The 18,071-nt window shown below is 29.8% G+C and overlaps 2 protein-coding genes across 4 annotated transcripts in view; one reads left to right on the top strand and one right to left on the bottom strand.

Moving 5' to 3' along the window:
- The first annotated feature begins 96 nt into the window (after positions 1 to 96).
- On the top strand, positions 97 to 4,140 carry LOC145324279 (uncharacterized). The gene is made up of 5 exons (XM_080166899.1): positions 97 to 298; positions 1,571 to 1,663; positions 2,528 to 2,606; positions 2,813 to 2,889; positions 3,402 to 4,140. Exons 1-5 carry the CDS (start codon positions 238 to 240, stop codon positions 3,500 to 3,502), a joined length of 411 nt encoding a protein of 136 aa, XP_080023025.1. The 5' UTR covers positions 97 to 237; the 3' UTR covers positions 3,503 to 4,140.
- A 2,152-nt stretch (positions 4,141 to 6,292) lies between these two features.
- The window catches only part of LOC145323643 (uncharacterized), a 55,433-nt gene continuing 43,654 nt past the window's right edge, over positions 6,293 to 18,071 (bottom strand). For all 3 annotated transcript variants that reach the window (XM_080166047.1, XM_080166049.1, XM_080166048.1), the window contains 5 exons: positions 17,281 to 17,356; positions 14,108 to 14,250; positions 13,639 to 13,687; positions 11,018 to 11,082; positions 6,293 to 7,508 (listed from right to left, as the gene is read on the bottom strand). In XM_080166047.1, coding sequence (XP_080022173.1) covers positions 7,457 to 7,508; positions 11,018 to 11,082; positions 13,639 to 13,687; positions 14,108 to 14,250; positions 17,281 to 17,356 — 385 coding nt within the window. In that variant the 3' untranslated portion in view covers positions 6,293 to 7,456. The remainder of the gene's footprint in view (positions 7,509 to 11,017; positions 11,083 to 13,638; positions 13,688 to 14,107; positions 14,251 to 17,280; positions 17,357 to 18,071) is intronic.

Raw genomic sequence — 18,071 nt, 5'->3', positions numbered from 1 at the left:
GTATTACTATTACTAAGTGATGAGGGTAGCATAATTTCATTTTTTTACTTTACATAAACTTTATAAAGAAAAAAGTTTATGTAAATTAGAAAAAAGAGTGGAAAATTATGAAGAGATAATTGAAAATTAAGTTTTAAATTTTAGAAAATTTCTATAAAGTATAAGGATTTTGTAATAATTTAAAATTAATATAATTTTCTTTTTTTTAGAAAGAACATCAGAAAAAGAAAAAGTATAATGAACAGCATAAAATCTCACATTGGTGTCTGTATGCTTCTTTTTGTTTTGGCTAATTCAGGTAAATATAATAAATATGTCCGCTAGTTGTTGTGGAGGTGTAGGATTTGAGCCTGTCATTATTTAAACGCTTACATTATTTATCATATGCAGAGAGGGAGGAGGCAATGGCCTATTCATTATACCAGTACTGATATTCGTTGGCTTAAAAACTTTGGGCCTTTATTGCTTCTTGTTTGGATTATTCAACCAATAATTTTAAGTTACAGAGGGGGCAATTTTGTTTATCATAGGAAATTTTCTAAAAAAAAACTTTGGATAGCGCACTTGCCAACTAAATCATAGTGTTGATTGTCTGCAGGATATAAAATATAGCACACCAATAAAATATACATAAAACTTAATACTAACTTGGCTTCTATTGAAAATAAGCGTCTTTGTTTACATTAAAATTACAAAACACAACAGAAAAATTCACTCAGAAAAAAAAGAGTTTTAAAAATAACGGAATATGAAGAAAACAAGAATGACAACACCCACAAGTTATAGGATAAAGATTAATTAAAATATGGCTATTATTAATCAGTAATTCTAAAAGAAATTTGATTTCTCATATAGAATGGAAAAGTTTTCATAGATTAATTTCTAATTGATCAGACCAAAAAATATAAAGAGTGTTTTTCTGACGGACAAACAGTGGGATGCATACTTACAGCCATAAAGTAGCTTCGCTACTAAAAATTGCTCTAGTTTATGCCCTAGGGATCAATTTGATGCTCTTTGAGATAAAATTGTCTTCATGAATACAAAATTTGCTCAAGTTAAAATCATGTAATCGTTCTCAATTTAAATATTATCATAAAATTGTATTCTTACTTTGGAACAAGTTTTATAAAAAATACTAGGCTTAAGTTTAATATATTTAAATCTGGAATGGACATTGGACTGTGAATTGCACTTGTACCCAAAGTTTTATAACCCTGTTATTTGATTAAAAACTTTGGGTACTTTTATCGCAATTTGATTAGTTGCTTCTAAATTAGTAGTTACCAAACTTCTCAACCAATATTTATACTCTACAGAATGGGATGTATATCAATTTAACGTCCATTGTCTTATTACTTGGATCGTAGTAGGACAAAGTTTTTTAAAATCAGCCATATGAAGTCATAAAAATGAGGGGTTATCAATCTCTTTTTTAGGGGTTTTCTCTTATCTTTTCTTATCTCCCTCATTTTTATGACGTCAAATTGATGATTTTTGAGACACTTTGTCCCGATACCTAAGATCTCTGATTAAAATTGCCATTTGAATTTATTTTCAATTATTTTAGTTGTTGCTCGGAGCTTGCCAGGATTGGAGCTGCCAGAAATTTTACCAGAATACTTTTCTGATTTACAATCAATTGACCAGCAATCATTGGAAGGTAATAAATAGTTATATTATGTCACTATATGCTGAAAATAATTCAGTCAAAAATACTATTACTTAATACACTAGTCGATATTAACAATGTCATTAGAATAACGTTCATTAAATAATATTTCTAAGAAACATAACTATCTATATGTAATTTTAATGGTTTTTGTCAGATATTTGGACCTTACAAAAATGGCTTTTAATAGACATATTCTTGACATTCTGCATTTATTCAATTTCATATTCAATTATTTTACGCAAAGCAATTAATATAAACAGCTATATCAAAACACACAGTACACTGAAAAGAATTATTTTTGGTTTATAGAGAAATATAATTATTTATTTATCAATTTATTTACAAGAGGGGCTTAAAATATAAATAAGGTTGATCCTTTAAAAAGTTAAACCACCAATTGAATCCAATTTTATAGTTTTTATCATTAGAATTGGACGATTTTTATAAAAATATTTGTTTTCCTTAACTAACTTTTCGTTACCAAATCCCCAAATTTATTTTTTAAGAATTCACCTTAAGTTGAGATTTCAATCTACTTTTCTCAAGATAATATATTTACTGTCTTTTACGTTTCTATACTTTCTATATAGTAGATTAGAATTTTTCAAAATTTTCAAACTTATTTAATGGCTATTTGGTGTCATATTAATTATAACAGACTACGCCCCTAGAGGCCTAGAGTCGAATTCGATAACCCAATTTTTATTTTAGTTTTTAAGAAAATTAAGAATTTTTTTGTGGGGTTTAATTAATTCGGTACAGCAGACAGACAGACAGCCAACCTGTTACTTCATTATAAGGATAAATTTAATGTTAAAACTAATAAAATATAAATCAAATATTAATTTTTAGATCCTATAGAAAGAGCTCGGGAACTTTTAGCTGCTGGAGCATTTTTACCAGTACATCAATACTTCACTAATCAACAAAGGTAAATTTTAATTTACTAGCTACTTCGCCCATAGCATCTAGGGACAGTAAAAAGCCTAAATCCAAGATAATGCCTATATTTGAAAATGAAATTTCCCTAAAAATATAAGAAAGAGAAATAGCATGATAAAAAATGAAATAAGAGCACTTAACTAGTAGATTAACAGCGCTCCTAAAAATTGAATAACAATTTTCTTTAAATTTTAGAAGTGAACCCTCAATGTTGCGCGTACGCCGAGTACCTGGCTCAGAATTCCTTGGCAAACGATCCGGTTATAATTCAAGTAGGTTTCATTGCATCAATATTCTGCATTTAGTAGCTTTTTAGGAGAAAGGATGATTATTTATCGCATCGTATTATAAACAGTTTTCCGCGGATATAAAAAACTGTTTTTATTCTTGTGATTGAACATTTTCGTATTCGTAGAAAACTGGATATAATACGATAGATACATGATTTTAAGCCATACTGAAAACATCTTTATTAATATTGTTGTATTTTATGTCACTTTGATATTGGCAAAGCATTTGACAAATAATTCAATCTTTACGGCAAAATAAACTCAGTCAGTCCAGCCATCTAAATAATAAGATATCGATTACCTCTAGACCAATAAGGTTCTACTTCCTTGAATGGGGCATACTCCCCTACCGAAAAATGTGTTCCAGGCCCCAAATAAATAAATAAGTCAATGTTTAAAAATTTAAACTTGGACGGCAATAACCCCTTTTATGTGTGAAGCCTATAATTGACTAATTTTGGATGACAATTATATATAAAATCTTTTTCTTTCAGAGAGTCTTTTGCAAAGGCTACCTGTCCTGGAAGCCATGGCTGGCAGCTCCAGAATGCACCTGGCAAAACGTGTCCCTGGCTCAGAATTCTTGGGAAAATAAGAAGATTAACAATGAATTATCCAGTTGATTCTAATATTAGTTCCTTAACAGAAATTGGCGGAAAGCTTTACTTAAAAACACCTAAAATATCATTTTAATGCTTGAAAACATACCTATGTAGAAAGCATATTAATAATCTGCTGATCCAAAAATTATGCTGGAAAAATCTTCCAATTTTGACAACATTTGTTTAAAGCAGATTTTAAGTAAAATAGAATATATTATACAAATCCATAAAATGATATAACTCATTTTAATATAAGAATTGTTCAGATACATTATTTATGAAATTTATTATATAAAATAACTATTGACTGATATTTTGAACCTGTTTATTAGTTTTAAGTTTTTAATACTAATTTGTATATTATTAAACTTGTCTATTCTATGTATGTGTGTGTGTATGTACTGTTTAATTAAATACTTTTATGAAATGTATTTTTAAATCTTGGTAAGCTTAAAAATATTGTTAATACATATTTTATTATAAAAGGCTGTTTCTAAATAGATTTAATAATTATTTTTTTGTCTTTTTTTATATTTAAAACCAAAACAGAATTGTCTTGCTTTGTATTTCATCGAAATTATTTTAATACTAATATTTTTGTTAATACATAATAAATTTTAAAAACTCAAAATTAATTTTTCAAGCGAAGCTTCTCTGCAATTAGGGTGTGTAAGTACGTTCATTCCAAACTTGTTGCTGTAGCGATTTATTCATTTGTCGAGTTTTGCTATTTTTGATGTAGTCATCCTTGTTTTTTTTTATATACAAAAACAAGAAGAATAATATTCATGAGGATAGGTTTAAGAAATGACGGATTTATGATTTCTCTTCGAAATTTTATGATTTAACTCAAATTGTAATATTCTGCTTTGTAAATAAAAGCACAGCAACTAAATGACCAGGGTATGTTCTTTAGGTACCAACTGACACACAACCTTAACCTGGTAGTTCCAAATAAAAAATAAAAAACTTGCAAAAATTGTGTACGTCCATTTAAAGCTTTCTGATTTTTAGCCTTTAGTGTACCTTTCATCCTAATCATCTAATTTTTGAAACAATGATTCCTAGGAGTAGGACAACCGCTTCGCTTTTATAGATACTGCCATCCTTGTTGGTATAAAACCTCATCTAAGAATGCTAAATATTACGGATGTATTACCAGATAGACTGGCTTAAAAATGAAAAGCCTAAATCATCACAGGACTTATGTGAAGCCTACCTTAAATAAAGATCTTAATCGGATCGAAAGTTTCTAAGATCTTAAGTTTCAGACATAAACTTACTACTTTATATAATAGGATGTATATAAAACATTTACCACGAAAGCTTGAAAGATCTATAAAGAGAACAAGAAACGAAAAATCTATTAAAATACTTTATAATAAATTTTAAAAATAATACATATACAAGCATTCTGATATAAAAATACATCCATCAATAATATAAAATATATATACAGGGTGCGCCACATAAATCCGGACTTTTTCTTATTTTTAAACAAATAAACATAAAATTGTCAATTTTAAAGATTTTATTGAATTTTAAAAACTGGGAAGCAACCAAGGTATATGACTATTAGATTATTTAATAAAATCGCCGCCAGCATCAATCACCGCCTCTACCCGCCCCCTTAACCGCCCGCCGACCCAGGTCACCAGGTCCCTGTTCAAGCAGGCGAAGTTCTCCATGATAGGAGCAATGGGAGAGGTCTTTTTGGTATGGGCGCGTCTATAGGTTCATGCTTTAATGGCGCTCCAGGCCCAAAAGTCCATTGGATTAAGATCGGGGCTGCTGGGAGACCACATCTCCTTAAGGAGTGAGTAACAGCAGGATCCAAATTAACCTATCTTTAAAGCTACACTTTTACACGGCGGCTCTCATTTGGGCCACAGTTAAGCTAGAACAACGTTTTATACCTTTTTAAAAATGGCACGAAGAGTAAGATAGGGTTATCAGCGCAATACGTAGTCTAAAACGAGTTTCAAGTTTCCATATGGGCCCCTGAAGTCAAGAACCGAGAAATTTTCAAGATTTTTGACGTTTTTGACATCTTAAAATTTACCACGATCCACTTTGTCGGAGTACTACAGCCAAGTCAGCTGGGATAGAGAACTCTAGTCTTTTCTAGTGTTTTCACTAGGTATCTGATAGTATCTCCAGCAAGTTTCATTAGTCCATCTCACCTACAGATGGGCTGAGGTCAGATTTAGTAGGCCCAAGTCTTAAATCTACGGTAATTTATCTGCGCAATTCGAATCTGCCTAGTTGAACATATGCGCGGCCAGCTCGGAGTACACGTCCTCCATCGTCCAAAGATTTTCATGGGCAACAAGGTCATTACCTAAGCTTTTTATAGTGGGGTCAAACGTCCTGATTGGTCAAGTAGTTTTGGCGCTATGGCCGTTTAAAAAGAGTCCGGATTTATGTGGCGCACCCTGTATTTGAAATCATTTCGTGATTTAAAAAACATACAACAAATGGGGCACTGTTCATTGTAGTTAATTCGTGATACATATTTTAAGAACTTTTTCACAGAGATATGTGATAAATTGATGCACATCCCCAACGATGATACAAAAATTTAACCTTTCTGTAGATTACAATTAGTGGTTGAAACGTTTGAACCCTCAACTTAATTAATGAAACAATCAAAATTCAATAATAGTCCCCAAAGTTGTTAAGCTTACAAACAGGAAACGTTATCACAAAACTTTGGGGACTAGTGTAATAAACAACCCAATGTCCCTAGCTTCCCTCCCTGCTTAAAAGTGGTTTGGCTGTACATAGTGCAATCAAAACCACATATTACACTTGAAAATGATTTAGGCTTTTTGTTATGATTTTAAGTGCCCTTTATAATAGGGATCTAAAGGGATAAGCCAATACCCAACTAATTGATGTACATCCCCAATGTTAAGAGATCTACAATAAACAGTGCATCCTTTTTTATCACTCAATTATTTTTTATTTTGGTCTCTCCGTTTACTTTCATAAAGTTGAAGAAAAAAAAATATATGCAACTATGATAATATAGATCTTTGAATATCATTTACAGAGTTGGATGTTATCATCCATATGAGTTTTAGCAGATTAAAGAATGTTTAGGATAGCAAAGAACGTCCAATGGGACAGGGAGGGGGGCGTAAAGAGGTGATTATCCTCCTTTCCAAATTTAGATTTCTGAATTTTTACCCCCCCCCCCCCCCCGAAAAAAAACTTTAAAAGCTTGGACGTCCTTGCCTATGTGATATAAAGATTACCCCCAAATTTTTGAAATTTTTCCCTGCACCCCTCCCTTGAGGATAGCTATGGATATTATATAAAGGATGAAAAAAAATCTACGTAATGAATTGGTCAAAATTATACTAAAGGGGTAATTTTTTTTGCGTATTTTATTAAGTTGGGTGCAAGTTTCCGTCAAATGCGCTTATTAGGTCAAACTGTTCATAATTTTAATTTAATTATACTATGCGTTTAGTCATAAATAAATACAGCTTGACCTAAAAAGCGCATTTGACTGGAAGCTTGCAGTCAACTTTTTGGAAAATATGAGTAAAAAATGGCCCGCTTTTAAATTTTCATGTATCACAACAATATATAAGTTTCAAGTTATTATGTTTAGAAAATACATATACAAATATTTTGACTGAACTATCCCTAGACTAAATATCTTTAATACATTACATAGACTTAAGCTAAATATCACATAATACATACTTCATTGAGTTGCACTAATCTATTTATTGCTATGAGATATTATAATAATCATCTATAAATATAAAATCAAGAAATAAAATAAAATGTGCTCATTCACTTAAAAGATAAGTTGTTTGAGTTTTGTTATTCAATGTATATTTAGAATATGTTCTTTATTAACTTTATAATTATATATATATTTTCATCTCTATCGTATCAAAAATACAGTTTACAGAAAAAAATCCTTTTCTTCAGTTTATTCTTTCAACAAAGGAAGCTGGAAATAAACCTCTTTGGCCCGTCCTAAAAAAATATTGATTTATCGCATCGTATTCACAGTGCCTTCGAAGGTGCTTTGACTTTAGTGTCAGAACCTAAATTGGGACATAGTGCAATTCATTACCCAAGGTTAGGTAACTTCATTTCACTTTTCAATAAAATCTAAAATGCAGCGGTTTTTGAGAAAATTAGATTTAAAAATTTCAAGTTCAATTTTCACCCACTAGGAGTTACCGCAAAATCATGACATATAAAGCAAAGATTATTTATTTAAAATTTTGAACAACTTTGCTTTTATAAAGTCAGTCATAAAACCTCTTTATATGATTTATTTATGGCTGTAATCCGTGACCTTAGCACAGCAATTGATAAAAATGGCCATTAATTAACTCACTTCAGGAGTGGTTTTATGAAGAAATTTATAAAAGCAAAGTTGTTCAAAATTTTAAATAAATAATCTTTGCTTTTCTTGTCATGATTATGCAGTAACTCCTAGTGGATGAAAATTGAACTTGAAATTTTCAAATTTAATTTTCTCTAAAACCGCTCACGCTTGGTTTTTTATTAAATGAATAAGTTAGGGTACAATGTTTGGCACTTTCGATATAAGTAAATGATAATAAAAAACCCATAGAATGCGATAATAACTTCAGAAAAATCGAAGAAAATAGTTTTAATACTTAATTAACGTTTTTAAGTTTTTCTTCAAAAAGTTTAGATAAGATGCCTTTAAAAGTCGTCTATGATTTTGTCAGGGATAAAAATGTAAATTTAAAATAAGAATTACAACATATTTTTTCAATTAGTACAAAGTAAAATTTTGAACATTTTATTGATCAGTATATTTTTTAAAATGTGAAGTAGAAACCTGAATATTTTATCATGAAAATTGTGTTATGATTTGATTGTCTGCTAGATTACAAGAAAAAAGATACTGACAGTACTTGTTGGTTCTTTAAAAATAATTAGGTAGATTACTTTCAGAACCCCTCTTTTTGCAACATTATTTCAATAGAACAGAGCCGTAGTCTTAGTGTACTCAATATCTAGACAGCCAACCATTGTTTTAGAATTGTTCATTTTTTTTAACTTCTGATAAAAACAGAATTAATGGTATTTTTGTAAATATTATACCTCCAAGAAATGGCTATACTTCCCAATCATATGTTGTGTGATATTTAAGAGGAATTATTTTGATATAATGTCATTAAAATATTCGTTAAAAAAAGTGCTATTCTAGCTTATACTTTACATTTTAATGTGTATGATAATTCAAATAAAAGATAATGAAGATTTATATTATATTTAATTGTTATAATTATAAAGAAAAACCTGGAAACAGTAAAAAACTGACTTTATTTTATTGACGTAGGGAAAATTTTGTCAAATATTTGAATAAAAAAGCAATATAAAACAAAATAAATTATTTTTAATATAGTCACAAAAAGGCTTAATGAGTTTAGGAAATATTTCATTCACTAATCATGTCATTTAAACTCTATTACACAGAGTACAGTGTATAAAGATGTTCTCGTTTTAATTTTAAGTAATTTGAAATGCATTTTAATACCTTTTAATGATTTATTTTTTGAAACATCTTTTTATAAAATGTTATTGATTTTTGAAGTTATATGTTAAAATGTTTTTAAATTTTGTTAACATTTTGTTTTAAATGTAGAAAATTGGTAATTCTAAACATTCAAAAAATGATTTTATTAAATTTTCATCACTTAAATTGCATGTTTGATGAAATTTTCAACTGATAATTCAAGAAAAATCGTTTAAGTTTTATTATATTTTACTTTGAAATGTTAAAAAAATATAATTATTGTCAAAAATGTGGAAGTTATACTTTCCTCAAAAAAAGACCTAAAACATGCAAATTAACACGTGTAATGAGATTTTTTTTCTTTCAGATTTAATTTTAAGTAATTATTGATATTTTTTGTAAAAAGGATTTTATATAAAAAGTTTTAAAACTCGAGTTATGTAGTGGTTCTAAAAAAGGTTGCGAATTTATGCAATTTTCTTGCAAAAAAAATTTTCTAGGATTTTAAAAATAGCAAAGGGTGTTATTAGACGTACTTACAGATACAATTGCAAAGTCATTTTGGCCAAACACTAAAATAAAGTTTTGACATCTGAGGGTCCAACCGTGCGCTGCATTTTAGATTTTATTGAAAAGTGAAATGAAGTTACCTAACCTAGGGTAATGAAATGCACTATGTCCCAATTTAGGTTCTGACACAAAAGTCAAAGCACCTTCATTTGTACTGTGTATTATAAACGGCTTTCCGCAGATAAAATATTGAAGTTCCAACATTTTTCTTTTAGTAGGTATGTTATTAGCCTGACCAGTTGGGTTTTCAAAAAGTTTTTCTTGCCATATGATAAGAAATTTTCCAAAACGGCGAAATTTGTCAAAACATTGTCTGCAGGCCGAAGTTTTGGTGGATTGCCGAGTAATTGAAAAATCTGGCCTTTTAAATATCGACTTGATTGGTTTAGCATGTTTACCCTTCTAAATTGGTTTAAACCGCATAACACGAAAATAACTTTGAAGAATCTCACATGAAAAGCACAATAATGTCATTATTTTGGATATCTTAAAAGCACGTAATTAAAATTTAATGACGTGGAAATAATATCAGGATGTTGAGACAATTTTGAATATATATCCAATATTGATTAATATAATAATTTTTCATTGTAACTTATCTATTCATCATACTATACTAAGAAAAGATGTTTTTCGTATAAAGAAATGTCAAGAATTGCGTTGTTATTTTTAACAGAAATGTATTTCATATCATTGTTATTAAGAATATGAATGAAATAGCAACAATTTCAGGTATGAGGTAAGAGCAACACAACTTCTTAATATTTCAGCTGCAATACAAATTATTATATTAAAGGGAGGCAGAAAATATCTAGGGATCTCGCAATCAATCATAGACGTCAAAGGGTGGGGGGTAAAAAGGTGTTTAACCCCACCCCCTCAAACTTTAAAACCTCTCATTAAAAAAAAAATATTAGATTATCCACCTCAAACCTCTAGCCGACAGTATATACATAAATACTTTAAAGAGCCTTAGAGAATTCTAAAAAAGCATCTTTCGATTTAAAAATGAGTTAAATCTTTGCACATATTCTTAAATATATGAAGTAAAAATAATTTTGAAACGCTAGATTTATCTAAATCTTTTTGCTCGATGTGCTTGAACTTTGAGCCCCAATAGTGGCAATGAAAAGGTGTCTCGTCTTGCTCCATTACTACTTAGGTCCAAACACTTAGAAACTTAGAGAGAGGGGACAATGGGCTGTTTATTACACTAGTTCCTAATGAATTCTGATTGGTTGGTCTATAAAGTTGAGTGTCCAAATGTTCCAACCACTAATTGTAATCTACAGAAGGGATAATTTTGTGTATTAACATTGAGGATGTACATCAATTTATCGGCCATTTATCTTATACCTTTAGATCCCTGAATAAACTATGGCTACACAACAAACATAAATGAAAATCTTTTTACCTTTGATGTTTCCCCTTGCACCATCCATCCTCCCTGATTCGTTCCACCAGAATCACATCACCAACCTTAACAAAATTTAGGTCATGGATAGATTTATTATTGAGCATAAAATAACAAATTAAAATATTATTAAATTAATTGGATATCAATTAATCATCCCTATTAAAAAAGTGACATTATATCTGTTAATATGGAAGGATCTCTCTACAATAAAAATAAAGCCAATTTGCTACGCTATGTTATGGCAATCATGCAACGTGGTAAGTTTAAAATCGAGAGGATAATTTTAACATGTATAATTACCAATAAGAGGTATCGGTTACGGACTTACAAACTGGCCCCGATTATATAGAAGCTTCACTGTTAAGAAGAATGAAAAACATAGTGTGATATCATAGATACTATTGATTCCTAGAACAAGAAAGAATTTGCGTGTGTGGGTAATAATAATAATAATAATCGAAATTCTAATAATACTGTTAGATATTAATCATTAAATTCAAAGCTTTTCTATACTTTGGATGTGTCGGAAAGTTTGTCCTTATACATATGTTAGTAAACTTAGAATAATTACCTTTGCAAATCTAGAAAAAACAAGGATGACAACATCCATAAAAGCGAAGCTTTGAAATGGGAGGACAACGAACATTAACAATTGTAGATTGTCAGAACTGAATTAGCAGAATATTCATGCATCAGTACAAACAATATTGTATGTAAATTTGTGGCAAAACTGCATAAATAGATGATACTCTTTAAGGACATACTTACATTTTTGGGACTTATTTATAGAGATGCTTCGCTTTTAATATTGTACCTTGTTGTAATAGGAATCAGTTTTAAAAAATCAGACGAATCGGATAATTTTAACATACAAAAATTTGTTGTCAAAGTTAAAAAATCGACATGTTTAAAAAGGACGTACGGACTACCTAACTACTAAAGGAATCATCATGCAAAGTTTTGAATCGATAGAACAATTCTAACCTGTTTAAATTAACGAAAAGAGCTAACTGTGACGTACGGACGGAGTGACGGAAGGACCGACCCTAATTATAGAAAAGCTTCGCATAAAAAGCTTCGCTTTTAAAAAGCATACACGTTAAACCCTTGAAACCCTTTAATTAACCCCTTAAAAAAAGGTGAACATCCTTTTTGAAAAAGTACAATCTAAGCAGATCTATAATAATCACCAAAAAGTCTGTACAGTGTAAAGGTTGATATTAAAAAAAACATTTTAACATGATATATATGTCTGCAAAATTGTACACACGATATTAATAGCGTAGCATCTCTAAAATTAGAATTTAGACGGTCATTCTAGTAATGTTTATGAGCTTTGCTTCTATGAGTGTTGCCATACTTGGTTGAACTGCGTTTGTTAATAAAAAATCAGAAGTCTTCTGTATATAGGGGCGATTCGTCGTTTTTTTTGGCCTTTTATAGGTTATTTTGGGTTAGGTGATTGCCCCACAGGGTTAGAGCCCCCCGCAGGGGCTAGAAATAGGAGAAAATGGTCTCTCTACAGGTAAAAATGAAATTTTTTTTTTAAAGAGTTAGATGTCAGCTTATGAGACAAAATATGTATGTTTTTTCTTCAAATATGTGAATAACAATCAAAAAGAAGCATATTTTGTTTTATAAGTTAACCTATAACTCTTCAAAAAAAATCTTATTTTTAATTTTTACCTGTACACTGTACAGAGACCACCTGGAGGCCTGGAGCTACGAAACCTGGAGGCCTATCCAAAAAATCCTAAATCTGGGGGGAAATTCATCATATAAGATTGATTTTATCCCTAATAACCTATCATCTCAGTTTAAAGATAAAGCCTATACACCAGGTTTACGCAAATGTGTCAGAACTCCCCCCCCCCCCCTTATTGAGATTTATATAAATCCATTGTCCCTTGTTTTATCTCTTAAGATCCCTCCATATCCTTACACCCATTGCATTGCATATAAATGATTTTGCCAAAATATATAATAAATATTCTTATCTCCCATACTACAATTTAGAAATATTTCATATTTTAAAGTTAGTATGTTTTTCAACCTATTTTAAAAAAATTTACACTATTCTAAGACATGAAGATATATTTCGATTTTAGCAATCATTTTCAATTCATTTTGTCTAAAAAATATAGGCATGAGACATTAGATAACAGAAATATTTCAAAATCTTAGAGAAGAGCAAAATAATTGTGTGCATTCATTAAGTTATCATTTAACAAGGACAAGTACGTTCAAAATTGATGCATCATTTAAAATAACTAAATTATATGTATTTGTAGGAATCGTGCATTTATAGTGAAAGTTTATATTTGATCTTATGCTGAAATATGAGCAAAGAGTATAGCCGATAAACAATTACTATACATGCATTTTAATCCCGATTAAGAACTTGTTTTTATCAAGCAGAAACGGATTTACAACTATGGCATATTTCAATTAAATTATATGTATATAAATAGTGCGCATTTCATCGTTACAGTTTCTAAACTTTAGTGAATCCTACTTAAATTACGAGTTCCTTCCCTAATTATTAGGTTGAACGTCCTGCACACACAGACAAAGTAATTCAAGAGAAGCGATACAACCTGAACCCGTAACTGGCCTACCTGCAAGGTCAGCTCAAACTCCGAGCTCGCAGGAAAGGGAACAATACACCTTAATCAGAAATTAAACAAGATTAGCTACCTAGGCAATTTAATACAATTACACAGACAATCAACACAATTAGGAAACCTTTCAGGAATGTAGGGATAGGGCAATGTAAGAAAAAATAATCCCCCTCCCCCCAATCATTTGTACGAGAGTAGTAAATATTAAGAATAAAAGAGCGGTTGTAGATTAAATTATCCGTCATTGTCCTTTCCTTATTCATGTATAGGTTTACTCAAGAATGAAGATAAGTATTCTTTAAACAACAGAGTGGAAAGTGGATTTATAAGAGAAATAAAATAATACAGAAAGGTTAAAATTGTAAAGAAAATGAATTACGTGTAAAAAACACGGACATCACATATGTATCTTGCCACAAAAATTCGACATAATAAACTTAAAATTACAACACATAATACATAATACCTGTATCTAACATCTGAAGATTTTGATAGCGGTTTTGGAATATTTTGCGGATTATTTTGTTTCAACATTTCCCGGATCTTTTTCAATTTTTCCATTCTGTCCTCTTGTCCATCTATTTCATCCGTTGGTCCATCTTTGGTTTCCTAGTAGCAATTAATAAGACTTATAAATTAATAGAAAATTAATTTGCATACTTTTAGATTTAAACTTGAATAGTAACTATAAAAAATTTAATTTTCTGTATGTAATAGATAAAGAACCATAATTAATTGACTTTTTAATAGTAGGGTATCAGGGAATAGTCCCTTTCGTGGCAACGACCTTTAAGGGGCGATTCGTCGTATTTTTAAAATGCCTTTTGATATATTAGGTTAGGTTGTATTGGGTTAGGTGATTGCCCCACAGGGTTAGGCAATTCGCCCCGCAGGGTTAGAGCCCCCCGCAGGGGATAGAAATAGGAGAAAAGTTACTGTTGATAAAATACTAAATCATGCTAAAAGATAGTTTAAAATATAATTGACCATGCCAACTATAGGTTCCAGGTTGCTTTCCCACGCTTGGTTTTTTATTAAATGAATAAGTTAGGGTACAATGTTTGGCACTTTCGATATAAGTAAATGATAATAACAAAGCCACAGAATACGATAATACCTTCAGAAAAACCGATGAAAATAGTTTTCATACTAAATTTTGGTTTTTTATATTTTTTCTAAAATGTCATGACAGAAGATGCAAAATGTCGTCTTAGTTTTTTGAAAGGATTAATCTTCTCTGAAATCTAAATTATCAAAATATTTTTTTTGGTAAATGATTATACGATATATGTCAAACATTTTATCAGAAAGAAATATTTAAAATTGTGAAGTAGAAACCTGAATAATTTTTCTTGTGGAAATAGTTTTCTGCAAATGTTGATAAACATATGTCTGCTAGCATTAAGATGTTTGTACTGTCAATACACGTTGGGTTTTATTTAAAGAATTTCTTTAAAATGTTTTTTTTTTTACATTGTATACCAATAACGCAATATTTGCTATCAGAAAACCCCCGACTAAGACTCGCCTACGACCCGATCTTTTAGGATTGCTTTGTAATTTACATTTTTGAAAGTCTTTCAACAGTATACACAGCAAATTCTCTCTTTTTTAACTAACTTTCCGAATAATATACCTAAAGCATTTGAATTGACAAAGGCTATGCTAATATTTTTACCATTCAAGTTTATTTAATATTCTAATAAATAGCGCAACCCTCCAAGTTTATGACTACTTTTCATGAACATATGATCTAAAGAATAAGCTCTGACGCAATGTCATATAAGGATATTATAATATTCATTAAAAAAATTGTTATTTTTGCATATATGTTACATTTTACAGTGTTTTGTTGCTCAAAAGAAAGACAATTAAAAATTATTTCATATTATATAGTTTAAATTACATAAGATAACCTAGAAATAGTAAAAAAATCCCTTTCTTTTTTTGTCGCAAAAGAGAATTCAACAAAGATTTTCATTAAAAAACACCTTAGTGTAAAAATTAAAAAGTTTAAACATGGTCACAAAAAGATTCAATTAGTTTATTAAATGTTTCATTTTCAGCAAATGACGATTAATCTCTATTACAAAGAATAAAGTGTAAAAAGATATTCTCGTTTTAATTTTAAGCAACTTAAAATGCATTTTAATACCTTTTAATGATTTATTTTTTAAAACATCATTTTATAAAATGTTATTGATTTTTAAAGTTATATATTAGAATGTTTTTAAATTTTGTTAACATTTTGTTTTAAATGTAGAAAATTGGTAAATCTAAACATTCAAAAAATGATTTTATTAAATTTTCATCACTTAAATTGCATGTTTGATGAAATTTTCAACTGATAATTCAAGAAAAATCGTTTAAGTTTTATTATATTTTACTTTGAAATGTTAAAAAAATATATTATTGTCAAAATTGTGGAAGTTATACTTTCCTCAAAAAAAGACCTAAAACATGCAAATTAACACGTGTAATAAGATTTTTTTTCTTTCAGGTTTAATTTTAAGTAATTATTGATATTTTTTGTAAAAAGGATTTTATATAAAAAGTTTTAAAACTCGAGTTATGTAGTGGCTCTAAAAAAGGTTGCGAATTTATGCAATTTTCTTGCAAAAAAAAATTCTAGGATTTTAAAAATAGCAAAGGGTGTTATTAGACGTACTTACAGATACAATTGCTAAGTCATTTTGGCCAAACACTAAAATAAAGTTTTGACATCTGAGGGTCTAACCGTGTTCCATTTTTCAATTCTTCAAAAATGTTTGATAATCGATTTAATGGGCTTATTTTGAATTTTGAATAAAAGCGTTTGATTATTTAAAATTCGAATTAACTGTACATTAAAAGCGTTTTACAAAGAAATATTATTTGTATCTAAGGGACTTAGAGTGTCTAATTAGATTCGAAGATGTAGGAAATTAAAGATTCTGAGTTAAAACTGAGCAAACATGGAGGAAGAAAGGTAAATAACTGTATTGTGTTAATAAAAATCAACCAAATGGGTCGCAAGTATTAACACAGCAAAGTAGCGGAAAACAATTTAGTAGCAGACGAAAAGGGTCATTGAAAAAAAGGGGGGGAGGGGTATAAATATATACTATAGATCTGTTGGTATAATAGGCACAAATAATAGCCATTAGTATTACCATATGTAATTTCTTAATTGTGAAAGCCATCATTAAAGAATATAAATTATTTGGTAGTCTGGACTGAATAATTACGTTCTTTTCTTTGAGAGTTTGTTATACAGATACAACATCGCTTTATAAATTTTCTTTTAGTCAAATCTTTAAATAAACGTGAGGACTATTATGATAGAGTTACTGCTGCTTTAAAAATTGTATATAGTATAACAAGAATCCTCATGCACGCTAGGTTTCAATTCGATTGGTCGATTTATGCATACATAAAATAACGATTAGAACTACTCGGTTGGGAGACAGAGGTAGAAGGGGTAGAAGGTTGAGGGGTGTTTACGATCTCCCAAAACTACTTCAAAGAAAGTAACATCACCATCAATAGATATTTTATGACCCCCCCACCCCCCCCATAAAAAAGCATGGGCGTTCTTGGAGACAGATCACAGATGCAGAGAAGATTAATGGAAACTAATTTTAAATAAAATATAAAAACCTGAGGAACTGTAGAATATCTTCTAAGATGATTATAAGGAAAAACACCACAACTCCCAGTTCGAAGATTTTTTCCTCTAAAAAAATAGTAAAATTTTGTTAGTGTCGCAGTTAACGCCAGTGGATAATCAGTAAGCACCATCAACTTCTTAATTATCAATGTCACAGCTTTTTGTGACAATAACCATAAAACTAAGCAAAAAATTATAAATAGAATAACGGACAGTGATTGCCACTTTTACCACAAGCAAAAATACAGCCACTGTGTTTTTGACAAAAAGTGGGAATGTTTTTGTTAATTTCGTTTTTTGCTGTATTATTGGCAATATTTTTTTATTCACTGTCAAAATTACACCTTTACTGCTGTCATAAACACAGTTTCATTGTCATTTTCACCCACGAGGCTGTCAAACTCACAGTTTCCATGACAAAAATACACCTATTTTTATATCAATATTAAGTAAAGTTCAGTGGTCAGGTAAGGGGGGGTTAATGCAACTATCTCGTAATCAGTGAGCAAATAGCACTTAGAATTCGAATTTTGATCTGAAATTTTGCATGAGTAATCCTTGGTAGGTCTATTTTCCCTGAATTGAACAAAAAGTTGAAAAATTATCGGCTAATGGCTGGCGGCTCAGCCGTTTAGCCATTTTAAAACTATTTTCAAGGCAAATCATCTTTGCTGTTCCAAAACGTTTTCAAAACGGTTCTAGCCGCTAGTTGCTTGTACTTGAAATCAAAAAATGTTTTTTTTTGTATTATTTCACAAGATTTAAAGCAAAAATATGTTTC

This window comes from Acartia tonsa, chromosome 7 (genome assembly GCF_053477335.1).
Source record: "Acartia tonsa isolate MP-2025a chromosome 7, ASM5347733v1, whole genome shotgun sequence".
NCBI classification, from domain to species: Eukaryota; Metazoa; Arthropoda; class Copepoda; order Calanoida; family Acartiidae; genus Acartia; species Acartia tonsa.
This window is presented reverse-complemented; position numbering and strand designations above follow the sequence as displayed.

Bases quoted from the DNA above. Each gene is read 5' to 3' on its own strand.
- LOC145324279 (XM_080166899.1), top strand. From the start codon at position 238: ATGAACAGCATAAAATCTCACATTGGTGTCTGTATGCTTCTTTTTGTT. The intron at 2,607-2,812 runs GTAAATTTTAAT...TTTAAATTTTAG, and splicing joins TACTTCACTAATCAACAAAG to AAGTGAACCCTCAATGTTGC. The intron at 2,890-3,401 runs GTAGGTTTCATT...TTTTTCTTTCAG, and splicing joins ACGATCCGGTTATAATTCAA to AGAGTCTTTTGCAAAGGCTA.